The sequence below is a fragment of the Seriola aureovittata genome, chromosome 24, assembly GCF_021018895.1.
Source record: "Seriola aureovittata isolate HTS-2021-v1 ecotype China chromosome 24, ASM2101889v1, whole genome shotgun sequence".
In the NCBI taxonomy this organism is placed as follows: domain Eukaryota; kingdom Metazoa; phylum Chordata; class Actinopteri; order Carangiformes; family Carangidae; genus Seriola; species Seriola aureovittata.
The window spans coordinates 6,827,729-6,844,089 of NC_079387.1; the positions used below are offsets into that span (position 1 = coordinate 6,827,729).

At 39.3% G+C, this 16,361-nt stretch overlaps 1 protein-coding gene across 2 annotated transcripts in view; it reads right to left on the reverse strand.

The window, feature by feature from the left end:
- Positions 1-16,361, reverse strand: part of LOC130165508 (interleukin-1 receptor accessory protein-like 1) — a 225,910-nt gene that overhangs the window by 207,102 nt on the left and 2,447 nt on the right. For both annotated transcript variants that reach the window (XM_056370836.1, XM_056370835.1), the window contains exon 2: positions 1,470-1,563. In XM_056370836.1, coding sequence (XP_056226811.1) covers positions 1,470-1,551 — 82 coding nt within the window. In that variant the 5' untranslated portion in view covers positions 1,552-1,563. The remainder of the gene's footprint in view (positions 1-1,469; positions 1,564-16,361) is intronic.

Below are 16,361 nucleotides of genomic sequence, written 5' to 3' on the forward strand. Positions count from 1 at the left end.
AGTCTGATTTTATCCAATCGAATAAATATATGACCAAACAAATTGCAGTTTTTTCTCAGAAACAGAAATTAGGAACCCTAATCCCAGAAAAACATTTCTTTGAAAATATACCTGCTATGATACCAGGATACTCACCTTCCAACCCCCACTGCTTTTTGCCATTCCATAAAAATCAAAGCAATGCCATTTCAAACTGGCTTTCATTGCCTAGAATCCCTTTTTACAGTGGTGTTCTAACTTGCAACCAGCATGGTTTCTAATAAAGCTGTACAATCTAAAAGAGAAAGAACAAAGGACAGGGGTCTGGCTCGAATGGGGTGTTCATTTATCAGTGGACACGTTTCAAATCCTTGCTCCAGGCAATGGCTCGTGAAGCATCCGAGGAGATAGCCCATAGGGACTTCTGCTGGAAAAGCAGAAAGCCCTTTGATGAGCCTTGGGCCATTCCTGCACCTGTGTCTAATATGCATGGGTAAAAACCCAGACGCAAGCAGCCTCTGGGAAGTGAAAAAACAGACTGGCAAAAGACTTCCTGTATGTTCCATATTAGCCAATGTAGTTGTTCCTTGAGCCTCCTGTAGAAATTATTCTTCAGTCCACAGAGGTATGTGGTACTGGTGCAACTAGCGATACATGGATCCAGAAAGTAACTCACTCATATACTCATTAAGTTGTTCACTCACTCACCCAAATTTTGCCCTTGCACATAGGAGGCCGATTTAAGCATGGGAATGTTAATACCCATCACTGAATCATCAATCACTCAATCATTGGCTCCCCTCTTTCTGCACTACTACGGTACTAAGGAACTCAGTAGTCGTCAGTGCATTTAATGGCTATGTTTGCCAATATTAAAAACCAAGCTAAGTAACTCAAGTCTGCACTATTAAAAAGGAGATTCAAGCCAAATAATGAAGATAAAACAGATTAATAATGGGACCACCACCTCTAGTTTATAGGTCTCTTGTTATGTGATTAAGCGGCATGTTGCAAACCCTTCAAGAATAAACAACTCAGCGTTCCTATGATAATCTACAATGAATTAAACAAGATTATACCATGCAACTGATCAGCAAAGATCCACAATGACATATTCGATCATCACTCACTGCACTTCAAATTGAATTTCTGAGTGTCTGTGGACTTAAAAATCAAGCTGTTAAAAGATAGGACAGCTCTGTTTTTCATCGTAACTGGTTGGAGTCTCCAAGTACAGCAGCACAAGGCCATGTGATCCCTCTGCTGTTAACTTAAAATGATTTGTGCTTTCAGGCCAAAAAAAACAGAAGAGCCTTGAAATCTTGGCAGGTTCCAGGGAATCAAACGTCTGTACCAATTAATATAGCTGTTGTAAATATTTTGGATACTGTGAGTACAATAGAAACTTGCTTACTTTTTTCCTCTGTTTTCAGAATTGTCTTTCATTAGAACAGAAGTTACAGTAGTTGCAGTAAAAAGACAAGACTTACCTGAGCCTCTCTTTGACACCACTTTCAGGCAATGGACCACAACGGCATGAAGCAGGATCAGAAGAGGAATGGGAGCTTTCATTTTTTACCAGTCCTACAAGGAAACAAAAGCTTGCATTATTACGCCGTACTGAGGCAAACTGTGAATACACTGAAACCATCCAAAACATCAAAAAAGAGTGATAATGATTTTGGCAGTAGATGCTTGATCAAAGCTTGAAAATATACAGTATATATAAAAAAACTTGAGTTCTGAGCCAATAATAAGAACTTTTACAAGCCCTAAGGTCAGATGGAAAAAATCCTGCACCTCAATGTGCAAATTCTGCTCTCCAAAGCATTTGTCTGCCTGCTTTATTTATACCAATGTCTCTTCAGGGACTTACTGTATAATGAGGGCAAGGCTGTTGATGATACAAATGTCAAGACGCATTTCTATCAAGGCAAACCTGAGTTTGCTGCGATAACACTAATCCAACTTCTCTCACAAACCAACATGACATGCTGCTATCATAGCTGCTGTGATTATTAATAACACTATTACACACATATGCATCACTATTATTACTATCATTATCACAAACAGTCTGTCATGAATGCAACAGTATGCACAGCTGTTCCCCCTCTCTCTTTCTTTTCCTTTCCCTCCTTTCTCTCTCCTCAACCCATCCAGATTGAGACAGACGGGGTGGGTCTACCTCCCCGTCGGTCTGTGTAGACCCACTCTGAGTCCGGTTCTGTCTGAGGTTTTTCTCTCAACTGTCACAAAATGCTTGCTCATAGTGGGAACTGTTGGGCTTCTCTCTATAATATTGTAAGGTTTTGAGCTCACTCTTTAGTGACACACTCTGAGCACAAGCCCAGTCAAACATTGGATCCATTGATATCAGCTCATATCTTGGCCAATAAGTAACACGAATCTTCAGTAGAGATATGTCAAAGAAGGGTTAGGGTTCATTGCAGCCATCTACAGCTCTTGCTTATTATTGGGTCTCTCTACCTTTAGTCTGTCCTTTAGCAAGCAGAATAGAGCTCATTTGGACTGAGATCAGGTGACTGACTAGTGGAGGATATTCCACCTCTTTACTCTGAAAAGCTCTCCGGATGATTTGGCCATATGTTTAGGGTCGATGTCCTGCTGAATTATGAAATGTTGCCCAATGACTTTTGATGGATTTGGCTGAAAGTGAGCACACAGAATACTTGGAATGAACCACCAGCATGTTAGACAGACAAGGTGGAGGCTTTAGACACGGAAATCATTTTCAAAGAGGTTGATTTTGATCTCATCAGTGCAGAGAACTTTGTTCCAGAACTCTACCGATTACTTTTTGTATGTTTTAGTGAACAGCAGCCTGTTCTTTCTGTTTGCATCTTTTCACTTGCTCACTTCTTTACTTCTCATATTGACAGAAAACTTCACCTCAATCTAAATGACAAGTCACAACAACTCTGAGCCACATGTTAGCATGAAATAACATTGAAACAACACATAACTGCCCAACCAACATTTAGCAGTCACGTGTCCAACGTCTTTTGAACCCTTGTAGTTTGGGCACCTTGTGTTAAAAGAGCAGTATCTCCAACACAATTCTTTAAATAATGATGTAACCCTAAGTAAATTAAAGCCGTATTTGAAATTCAGTGCTCTGAAACAGAGATCTTGAAGAACGAAAAATGTGTAACTGCCCAATATACTTACATTCTGGACTGTACATATTGTTTATTCCTATTTTGGGGCAATACAAGCTTTAAATTATACTTTTGTCTGGACAATATCTTTGTCAGCCTTGGAATAAATATTAGTTGAACGTTTCACCAACAAGATGAAGCCATTTCCTAGTAACCGGTGAAATTAGTTCTACCTATTGGTAGTGATTAAGGAAAATAATAATGCTGCAGTATAACAACCATGTGCTTTATCTGAGTAATGCACACCATCAAGCCAATCAGATATGAGAATAAACTGTCGCAGAAAAAAATCTCACTGCAGTCAAACTTTATCTAATATAAAATTAGTCTGAAGTTCATTTAAGTTAACAGTGATTACTCAGGTTTTGCCTGCAGCTAATAATATTCCTCAGTGATGCACTTGCTCGTTGATGCCATCCATGAAACTGTAAAATTCCTGTTTTTGTTTGGCTAATAATTGTTCCCCTTGCTAGAAGCAAAAGTGCCATTTCTGCTATGGCTTGACAAGATGCCAGTGTAGGCTACAAGGATTCTTCCACTGGCATTTCAGTCACGACAAAGATGCTTCACATAGATTCCACAAAGCTGCATCAGAAAAGCTTTGAGGGGAAACCCTGAAAAGCCACAATAACCCTTGAGACACTCACAGAGGCATGCGAAACTGGCCAGGAGCCAAAGATGGCGACATTGCCGTGTTCTCCTTGTCAAAAGGCCTATTGTCGTCAGCCGTTGCTTCCTGCAACCAATGCCACCTCAGAAAAGCTACACGGCACCACACAAAAATCTTATCTTTTTAATTAGTTTTCCATGTTGGGCGCAAACTCTGCAACAAAGCTGTGGTCTCCTCCTTTGGTTTGAACACAGAGGAAACGACTGAATCACCAGTTCTGCGGTATCCCTCCAGCTCACGGTGATATCTTGGACTGCTACACATCAAAGCAAACACTAGTTATCACTGAAAAGGTTAAAAAAGTGCTCTTGCTTCATATGTTGTGCCTGTATGTGTGCACAGAACAAAAACTGTGGATTATGGGATTAAATATATTAAAGAAACACCCATGAAAACATGACATCGTGTTTTGCAATAAGCTTGTTGAAAGGAAAATGGCTCCATAAGTGAGGTTTCATAAAGCCGTTTTCAAGGACACTGATCGCACAGTTTTTTCTCCTCCTAAGGTTAAATATAAATATATTGTTTGTGTGTTTTTCACAGGCATAGATTATGGTAAGGGTACGGAATTGAATGTTAACAATCCAACCAAAATAGAAAATCATAAAAAGCCAAACAAACAGAACAAAGTAATACATGGTAAATACAGGTAAAGGGAAACTCTACATATAAATAATGTGCCACACTGCAGCTGTCAATCAATGTACAAAGCTAGTGCAAAGAAATGGATCCTGTGCAATGGCAATTTTGTAGCAAAATGCAAAAAGAGCAACAAAACACTGAGGTTACTCAGAAGAAAAAGGGTTAGGCAACATCAGCTACATACTACAGCGAACAGAACAAAATATCACACTGGACTCAGTGTTTATCATTTAAAAAAGATATTCAGAGTTCACTAAAGGCTCTCTACTAATTATAATTTCAATCATTGATTAATCTGCCAATTATTTTGTTTAGTAATCAAATACTAAATATATTTTGTTGATAAAATGTCACAAAATAATGAAAACAATTCCCATCACAATTTTCTAAATGGAAAGGGGACCTAATATGCTGCAAGAAGGGATATCTTGGTATTTTTTTCTTAAAACATGGCTTAACACAATAGATGCTTAATCAACTAACTGTCAGTAGAGCAGGGGTAGGTGAGGTGAGCGGTATTTGAGCATTCACTGGTGGTGGTGTGGGGGAGTTAAAGTGGTGTTGAGGAGTCTTACTGCCTGAGGGAAGAAGCTGCCCCATAGTCAGCAGATTCTTGTGCATCTCCTGCCAGATGAATGGCAGGATGAGCAAACTCAGGCTGGACTAGGCTGTCCGTAACTGTTGTGTGGGCTCTGTGCATGCACCTCATCTCACCAATGCTGGGCAGCGATACAATAATGATGATATTCTGGGTGGATTTCAACATCAACTCCAGGTCCTGGGCCTCGTGTGAGTGGTGCCAGGTTGTCATGTGGCCAGTCGGGATACTTTAGATTACCTCTCTCTGGAAGTTTGAGGGAACCTGGAGCACACTGTACAGCACATGTATCAACAGTATTCACAGTGGGAGCGTGTCTGCCTATCCAAAACTGTCTGTGGTCTGTTGTTGCATGGGAAAGTCCAGAATCCAGTTACATAAGGTAGTACTCAGGACTGCGGAGCTTGTCAAGCAACATTCAGACATAGGTGCTGTTATTTTTAAGGTGTGAGGGTTGAGTGGAGTATAGTTGAGGATCTTTGACATGCTGGCCCACAAGCTTCTCAAAGCGCCTCAGAATGATGTGGCTGGGTGCCACAGGTTGGTAATCTCTGAGGCAGGATGATGCAGACTTCTTAAGTAGAAGGACAATGGTCGCTGTTCTGTGGCAGATCAGGAGTTTTCCTGTGAGAGTGATGTGTCGAATATTGCAGTTAAGACATCAACTAAATACTGGGCACATGTGTTTAGTGCACAGCCAGTTTCACATTCACTCTCAGCAGGGTCTATCTCATGTCTGTATACACAAGGGCCAGGTCCTCTGTTGAGGACATCAAAGGAAGCATATAAAGGTGTTGAGCTCATTCGGCAGCCAGGTCTCGCATGTATTGATGCAGGCATTCTTGCTTTTGTAATCCATTATTGCCCGCCACATGTCTATGTGGCTTTTATTTGCAGTGAGATTCGAGACTGTACCTAATGCTTTCACTTTGTGTCCACAATGACCACTTTCCATCTCGCTCTGGTTCTGTTATACACTTCCACCAACTCAACTGAAAGCCACATTTTAGGCTCTGGATGAGGCCCTTACCACAGTTGTCTGTATCATTACAGGATAATCAGCTTATTTATGAAAAAAATGTTGACGCACATTGAACATTGTTGCTATGGTTCTCTTGGGCGCCATATCCAAGTCCCTGAACTCAAAACCGTAGGTCTGCTACAGTTCGATCGGTCCGTAATTTAACAACTGATTTTACTGATAACCTGGGTCTTTTAATTAGCTGAGATTAAGCTGACAAGAAAAGAAAGGAAAGGTGCTCTCAAGGGGGAGGAGAGGGCTTGTGGCCACCAGCAATGGTTGAATAAATATTGCGATGATTTCATTGTTCTACCTTTTCTACCAGATTACTGAAGTGTTTCCCCAAACACATTAAATGATAGTGGTTTATCTTCCATTTTCTGCTCCTGATGCTAATGTCTATTTAAGAAGGTGGCCACCTGTTTGAAGAAACAAGCAACTCAAGGGCTTATCGAGGTCGAACACTCAATTTGTTATCAGTAATCATGAAAGGGGTGTCAATGTATTATTGGCACTATCATCTTACTTTTTGGCACATGGTTATTAGCTAGTGATAAGTGAAAGATTCAGTGCAGCTGTCTAACTGTCAAGAGATATGATCAGGAACACAATAGAGCAGAAAAGCAAGAGTTATCCCTCTTCAACAAATGAATGGATACTAGATGTCCAAAAATATGAAATCTTATAAAAAAAAAATAGTCCTCCCTTAGAAACCCCACAATGAAAGCTTATCCTGTCAAGCATCTCAGTGTGCCATTCTTTAAAGAGAAGCTCATCCAAGAGGTGCTGTCACCTGCCTCTCATTCTTTGATTGTTTTTTTTTTTCCTCAAGCATCCACTTTCTCCCCTCCCTGACAGTGTTTCCTCCTCAGCGGATTCATCCAAAATTCAATTACTTTCGAGGAGGGTTCAGCCAGAGAAATGGGGCACTCTCTCAACACTCTCGGGGCTCAGAATTAGCCCTGAGGAATGCATCTCCCTCTCACACTCACACACAAACAATTTCAGCAATCGACGAGTGCGGCTTTACTGCAGCTCGCCAGATGGATATTAAGATGATGATTTATACGGATCTCTCTTTTCAAGTCTCTCTTTCTCTGTCACACATTTTCTCAGGCTGTTCATACTGAAGGCCTTCGTGCTCAATTCTGAACAACTGCTCATATCTGATGTTTCTAGATGACTGTTCATATCTTTGTAGGATGTTACCCACATCAGATACCAATGGGAACTGACAGCAAGAAGCAATATCAGGCATCCATTTTTTGTACCAACACCTCTCCTGCTCGTTTGGAAAAAATTTCCGTTCTGTGGCTCGAAGTTTTGATAGAACTGAGGTGTAAAACTGAAACAATCTCAACATGATAGGACTATTCATTTTATTTTTCTGAATGTATTTTATACATACTTAAAAAAGAGCAGTTTTATTTAAAGGCCTCCGGGAACCTAGCTGCAGCCTTGATGACAACAAATTCTGATTCAAGCTCTTAAGTAAGTGCCTCGAATCACATATCCAGATTGAAAATGAAAAAATTCATTAGAACTGCGACACTTGGAGTTTCGGTATGAACAGACATCCTCTCTGTCTCTGCGATTACTCCCCCACCTCTCCCCCATGTCACCCCTCTGCCCCCTTCCTCCTACCTCTAGTCAGAAAATTGCTACTCTGCTCGGTGAGTTATTAACATTTCTATTTGTGAGGAATACTCTTCAAGCCCTTACACCCTTGGCTGACGCACACATACACCCACACGAGTCTGTGCTCTCCTCACTGAATTATTCCATTTCAGATTATCTAATAACCCTGCAACCAAAAGCCTCCATGTTCTTGACATGCATGGAGGAAGTGAGAGAGGAGGAGAGAAGAGGTCGCTTCTTGAATGTAATCAACATCTCTAAACATTTAACACGGTAATTGTCTGAAAATAAATGTTTATTCTGCGTTAGTGTAAAAATATGCACAGTCCATTTCCTCCCCGGAAACAGTGAGAAAAAAGACTATGTAAATCATCACAAGCATAATTCAGAGATGAATAAGAAACAATTGAAGACACAAACTGTGTGCAGCAACATTTAGCTGCTTTGTGTGGTGAGAATAAAATAGAGGACAAGACATGTTTGTGTCATTTCTTACACTTTTCAGAAACAGTTTGTAATATAGCAGATATCCAAGTTGCCACACAGTGACGTAGGTTTTAAATGTGAGTTTCTAGTAGTTATAATATGTTGAGCTCTGTTAATTTTCATGGTGATGCAAAATTATTACTAATCAGGCAAAAACCAGGATTTTATTTTCTCCACAGTGTTTTCTTTACATTTTCGAAATTTGTTTAACTGTTCAAATATAATGCCCTATACCATGCTCTACATGCTGTTTCAAAGCCAAAGTCATAACTGCACAAATATTATTAATGTGGAGAAATACTAATCATTTTAACTGAACTTATTTTGGGGGCTAAAAAACTCAAATCTGACAATGAATCTAAAAGATATCAGAATCAAAATGCCCAAATTCCAAGAAACAATACTGAGGACACATAACCTGAGTGTTCTCGGTGGTAGCTGTGTCCCTGTTCAGGTCAAATGGTAATTATAATACACTGCAGTGTACTCCTCTTCAACTTCCCACTGAACAACTTATGCAGTTCAGCACAAGTTGCACCGTCATCAGTATAACTTCCAAAGATGTAAATGAGCTAACAAGGAAAACATGAAAGCAACATTATCATTACCAGCTGCCAGTTTGAATTCACATTCACTGTCAGTCACTATGGCATACAATTTATCTAACGTGTTTCTTCTATTCAAAAATGACGGTTTCAGAGTTTTACAACAAACTCTCTGCCTTTGGGTTTAAAAAATCTTTTGTTGCTGTGATGCTGTTACTGTGAAGAATTCCCCAACATTTATTAAATCTTCATACAATATCTCTACTATGGAAATGAGGACTGTTGAACCCAACAAATGGCCAAATAAACAACTGGCCTTAAAATTTAACTGAGCTTTTAGCTTTATATTTGACCTCCATAGTTACAAAGCCAGAGGAAGTGACAGAAACCACTTTCTGTAGGTGAACTATGGCAGATAAAGCATATAATGTATAATGTATATTTTTTATTTTTGGTCTTGGGAACTGTTAGCCACAGCACTTTCAGTGAAGTCTGTGGACACACAGGAACGTGCACACACATACAAACTATCTTTGCAGTCACGTCCAATTCTTAGTCCCATTCCCTGAGCTGCCTGCTAACTAGATTCTTTATCCTGCCTGGCTGTCAGGGAAATAAGGATGACATTAAATGAACGGAGCTCTCTCTTTGGATATTCCAGGCCAGTGGTGAGAGGGCTGAGGGAGAGCCTGCTGGAATCACTAAGGGGAAGAGGTGAAAGGGGAAGAGAGGATGAATGAACGCTAGAACAGGGAGAAGAAGAGAGGACGAGGAGAAGACATGAGAGGCAGTATCATGAGACATTAAGGCAGCACTGAATACAGTATTCTGGGAACTAAATTCTTATGCAAAGTATTTTGACATGAAAGTGATTAATATCTGAGTTTTACTAAGTTGACTGTCTCCATAACTATCTATAAAAATGTGTTGATGTGATTTTGAAGATTAAACCAATTTGTAGCATCTGCACAGCAAATTTCCCAGTGTTAATAGATGTTGATTTTTCAAAACACAGATAATTATTAGGGGTGTCAAAGAGCTGTTTGTTCACTCACAGCTGCTATGGACAGTAAATCTGCAATTCAAACTGTCTGAAAGTTTCAATTCACTGTTATGGATATGGGTTTATAGCAAAATAGCACAGTGATGATTCACACACTGCTAAATTAATACTGAAGATCCTTCTCTATTGCTGAAAGGATACCATTAGCTTAAAAATAGCCTTCTTTTGTAAACATTTTTATCGGCAATCAATTTTGCAGATCATGTAGCACATAGTGGACAGTAGAGACATTTTGACAGTCAAATTTTTGCAGCTAAACCCCTTTATATTATTAGAACAGCCACTGCACACTTATGTTAGGGTAACACGAATACCAGGCACATCCAACAACTTGTTCTCACAGCAGCTATGTGAGAAGAACCGTGTCGATTGACTTGGATTAGCTCCTTCTCAAAGTTACTTTAGTAACAGAATCCAGAAAGCCAGTTAAAATGAAGCGCATGTCTTTTCTCCCCCTGATGTCAATCAAACTCTCAAACACGGTCAGAGTTCAAGGTCTGAAATAGGATTCACCTCGAAAGGAAGCATGCTACAGTGGCTGCTGAATGGCACTTGTAAAACTTCATGCTGCAGGGTTATCTGAAGTCTAACATTAGCTATCTATAGCAGCAATAGGTGCACTTCAGAAAAACATTCCCACTGCTAACTGAAATGAAAATTCATCAAGCCGAGGTAGAGACTTCCAGTGGCAACAATGAGATATTCACGGGCTGAAGCATTTCTCTCTTTATCTCCCTCAAACACAACCTGGAACACACATTTTTACTCAACACCTAAAATTTAAATCTGTGACACTGAGACTGATCTGCTGCTGAACCGCCGAGTCTCTAGCTAACTCTACAGTATGCTAATGCTATTCATTGGAGAGCATCAAAGTCGGAGCTCTTCAAGGACCTCTGACTTTAAGAAAGTAAAAAAACACTGCATATTTTATAGCACACCAGTAGGAAAAGATTTCATTGGATGTCTTTTTTTTCAGTTGTTCTTTAAAGGAAGTAGGACAGCAGCTTTTTACAGATTAAAGAGAAACATGAGCAGCAATCAATAAAATGTCTAACATAAATGTTCTCAAATGATAAAAATGTGGAAAGTAAAAGCCTACAAAAATGAGTAATAATGCCCTGGTAGATTCTGTAGTTTGCCAAATCACTTCAGCTGAATATACTGTCTGTCTAAGCAGCAGAACTGTGGGCTGATTTAAGGGGGAATGAAAGAGGATTGTCAGATTATTAACACAAGTTAATAAATGCCTACCCTAGAGCAACTATAATCATTAAGGCTGCTATTTATCTTGCTTATTTTTCTTTTTTTTATCAAATTGACCACAAGGAAGAATCAACTTGAGCCAAAAGCAGAACAAATGTATAATCCAGTCAACGCCAACAATAACAAACAAAGCCTTTGAATGAATAAGTATTTCCTCTAAAAAGATAACATACTTGAAATTGTAGTAAATGTATCTGCCTTTGTATGTTGAGGTTGAACACTGCTTTAAAGTACTGTACTTCAGCTTTCAAGGATCAAGATGGACGTGTAGCAAGTTGCCTCTAAATTCTTTGACTGAAATATACGTTATACTGTATCATTGCAGGCAAGATGTTTTATGTTGATATTTAAACCAAGCAAAGCAAAGCATACTTCCCATAGGGACAGGTGAGCAAACAGCACTTGGAAAACAAACTGTTTATATGTTATATATATTCAAGGGTCTATAACCACATTGCATATGTATACATACACACACACACACACACACACACACACACACACACACACACACACACAAACCTGTCAATGTGAAAGCTATTTGTCTTCACTGCACCTTTTCTCTGAAAATGTCCCTTGTATGTCTGAACCAAACAGCACTGCAAGCAAAAATAAACTTAACTGCTAAGGTGAGCAGACATGTTGTAGTTACCACTGAGAGCTTAACGGCGCAATGCAAATAAGCTTTCACACAATAACAGACGACCCACATCTCCATGGTAGGCAGCCGAGATTCAATATCGGAGGACAAGGAGTGTTGCGTCCCCAGGCCCTTCTTGTAAAGTGGCCCATAAATCAAGAACCCTGTTGAGAGCCGGTCTCTGTGGGTCTGGTCCAGCAGGGGGGAAACAGAGCCACGCTCTGGCTGGGAGGAAGGCACATCGGTAACCCCCTCAGCTGTGATGCATAGGATGTTTTAGCAGCATACAATTAAGACCTTTATTAGCTAAACTGGGGATTTGATTATTACTGGAATCGTTATGTTTGAAAATAGATGATGCCAAAACTCAGGGTGTTCAGCCAAGCATGTAAGTGAACCAGGTCAAACTGTATATACTTATTAACTTATTAGCACATCTCTGTTTTGTATCATCATCTCATCTCTGTTAATTATTATATATAACTACTGGCTTTACCTTACCAGAATATGTAATTTTATCTCCTTACCTGTATATGTAGTAACACACCTATACAGCCGTTTGTGTTTTAATTTATCCGTCTATTAATTTATTAATAGAATTAATTAATATATTAATTTTTTTTTAAGGTACTGCTATTTTCAGTCTTAATTTACTCCAGGTGAGTCAGAAACTACCCAGGCACAACTCCTACATAATAAACACTCAATATTTTACTCTATAATAAGATGTAAAATGCGATTTATGACACTTATTATTACTGAGAGGTGGTTTATTGCATTATGTTTATTTACACATTTAGCAAAGGTTAACAATTGCATTGTGGGATTTTAGTAAAAAGTGATGTACATGCTATTTTTTGCCATTTTAGGGAGCTACACAGTGCATAAATATTGTGCAGGCATATCTTGTACTAGAGGCAGAGTGACATATATGTATAAGATCACCTGTAAATAATTTGTTGCCCCAGGTCTCATGTCTGGTGGCAAATGACAAATGAGGAACTGCTAATCAAGTGCTTGACTCACTATGAATCCCTTGATGTGGTTGCTGTATTTAAGGTTCTTTCTGGCACAGAGAGGAGAAATTGGTGCAAACACTGTCAGGAATCCTGCTGAGCGTATCTATGTATGCAAATAATATACTGTATGCAAATAAGCTGTGTCCATGTTTCCCACTCATGTTGCTGCTGTATGAAAAAGTTTGAGCATTTCAGTGAATGCTTGAAAGCCTTTGTAGACACACTATCTAAATAGGTCTTGTAAAGGGCTCTATTGAATTCCCCTAATATCTCAACAGCAGCCACTTAAAACACAGGTCATAGTGTGAATAAAGATGGGTAGTTGTGGTAGTGTTTTGATAACGTTTGAGTTGCATCTCTTTTGCTATGCTGTTATCCTGCAAATGCATTAGCTTGCACAATAATGTAGTCTACATCTCTTTTTCCCCTGCCAACTGGCATTTTGTGTGATTTTTTATCTCCTCACCAATGTATGGAATGTCACAACAAAGCCTTCATGAATGAGTAAGCACAGATCCGTTGAAGAGAGGAGGGGAAATGGGAGGAAAAATTGCTCATTTTGCTTCCCCTGGCATGCAATTTCCATCCTCTATCCACATCTCTCCAAAAGCTATCTAAAACACATCAACTTCATCTTTCTAGGCTGGATGGGCCTCAGAGGATCACCTCCAGACATGGCACGATGACAGTGGGCTGAAAAGAAAGGATGAAAATGATAATTCCGTCCCTTGCTTATAGCAATGGGCTTCTCATTCTACTGCTGATTAAAACGAGGAGGAAAAACATTCATTTTATACGTCACTTGCCCCTAGCAAAGAAAAATACTGTATATTGAGGTAATTGATCATGCCTCAGATGGCTGTTTCATCAGAGGAAGTGCAACATGAGTATTTCATCACCTCTCTCTTCATTTTAGCTGTGTTACAATTGACCAGCACAACATTTAAGCTCCAGGGCAAGCTACTCAGTGGCTGACCCTGAGTCTTTTTATTTTCTGCTGTAACAAATGTGAAAATAAATGTTTTTAAATTGGAATTGATTATGGTCAACTTTATGCTTTGAGACACAAGCAATCACAGAATGGCTTGCATCTGTTTTTCAAGAGCAATGTAAATAGACAGTTGGAAATTATGCCATCACCATCCTTTTTTATGTTGCATTAAGTGTAGCGCTGTTGAGATTAAAATGCTATTACAAGCAGAGAGTATAGCAGCAGCAGACACTCAGATCAGTTCACATTCATACATGAAGACATTCAGATCAAGTTCTAAAACTAAGTGGCCCATAAAAATAATTTGCAAGGAGGAGCATTCTTTCTGATACCTCACTGCTGAATAATACCATGAAAACGCACTGAGAGATCAAGGGCCACACAGTGAATTTATTTTTCCATACAGTCTGGTTTCCCATCAATGAGCAACTGCAGTTCAAATTTGTTCTGAAAGGGCCACGAGGGTTGAGTTTCCAACCTCTGCAGGAAAGAGAATAGAGGACAACCCATGCGTCTTTGTTGATGTGACCTGACAGAACATACATTATGGTTATAGAGTTGAGTATAATGACATCTGTTATGGACCGCTCTGTACTTGAATGGGTGAAACCTTGCTGGAATCCACCAGGTAGGATATAAAAAGTTTTGGCTTTAGATCAGAAAATATAGCGTATAGATTCTATAATTTAGGTATAGGCAATATGGATAAACTTTCAAGACATACTATATGTCATGCTATATCCAATAGCAATATATACAAATGTGACATAATACATTTTCTGGAAGATTTAAAAAATAGTTTATGGATAAAATGAATCAGATCCTGGTGATGGTGATGGTGATCCTATTTTTTGGCAAATTGGGAAAGTTAAATGTCATAAATCAAAGTAAGCTGCCACACACTGATGCAAAAATCCAACAATGCCATAAAACAGTCCTGCAACATTAGCTACAATGGTCTCATACGCCCGTAGGGAGAGCTACCACGGTCAAAACAGTCTGGCAAAATATCTTGCGGCTGACAGATTTATATCGTCTCACTGTATATATCGCCATAACGTCCACCCTACAACGGCACTGGTGACAGAGGACATGATCACAAAAAATGCAATTAATCAATTCATCACTTTTTAGAGTAAGAAAAGCCCAAAAATGTAACACATGCTCATTGCAAGTTCTGAAAACCCAAGATGATTTCACTTAATGCTACATTCTCAAAATGGTTGATTATATTTCTGTCAAATTACTATCATAAAAACGAAGCATATAACAATTATATTTTGCCTGGATTCATTTATAAAGTCCCCAAAAATTCACTCTACTGCAATTCTCGTTCTAATAATTTATGTCTCCATCTTTGTCCACACACTAGCTTTATTATTTAAAACATTGGTTCCAAGTGAGGTAAGGAGCACCAAGAGGTCACAAGATAAATCTGCAGGATCTCCAGATAATTAGCGTGGTGAGAAAAAAGAAGTAATATATTCCTGTTACAATTTTTTTTCTTTTTGTAAAATACTACACAATTTTACAACTTCAGGCCTCTGAAAAATTCTTTAAACGTAACACACTGAGAAGATAAGAAACGGCTATTCGGTTGCAGCAACCTGCGACCTGTGATGGGAATCACAATAAGACACTGCTACTTTTTAAAGGGTTCACAAGACAAAAAGGAAGGTTTCCTACTGTAATGTGGCACCTAAACTGAGCTACAACAATGAATGGAAAATAACTGAAAATATTATTTGAGTGAGGTCTAAAAATGCATGGAGAGATTGAAATTTTGATATTCAACCCTGCATTGTAGTCCTGATTCTGCTTTGTACAGGCAAGGTGGCATGCCCAGACATATTGTAATCTACCGGATCTACCTTACTTGTCAATTCAAGACATGATGGCTGCAACAAAAATAAGATCAGATCAATGCCGAATGATTGTGATGGAAAATAGAACAAGGCATGTGGAAAGAGCAATCTCATCTTCACGGGAATTGGATTTTCAAAAGACTTAACTGAGAGCGCATCTGTTAAGCATGTAGTCCACAGCTTCTAATACTCAGATTTCACAACAGTCAATAAGTCGGCGCAGCAGTGCCACCCATGAAAGGAAGGTGCTCAAGCTGAAGCACAACATTTATGATATTTGCACACATACACATGGCCACACACATACGTCAACACACAAGTTTGATCACCTCTCACTATTTCCATTTCCCCTTGAGTCTTACTAATGTGATTTAAGAGCTATGATTGAGATGGCCCCCTCTCAACTTCCTCTCCAACATTCTTCCTCACAAATCCTCATCAATTGCCCCAATCATTCCTCACAGAGAGCCAATACTCCACAGCGAGACAACTCTTATTTCCACCACATTAATGAACTCTTTCATTTGAAAGCCTTTGACGGTCCGCCCCTTGATTGCAAAGCCAAGGCCAATCGGCCTTGGTGACAGCTCCTTGAAAATTAAAAGTATCAATCAAGAGAGGAAAGGGAAAAGCTTGCGATGTCTTCAGATCCTTCTGTCTACCAGAAAAAGCATTGCAAGCTGAACAGAGTCAAATGTTTGTCATGGTTTATTTTAGTGAGACAGGTGGTGTTTGCCTCATGAAACAGGAAAATAA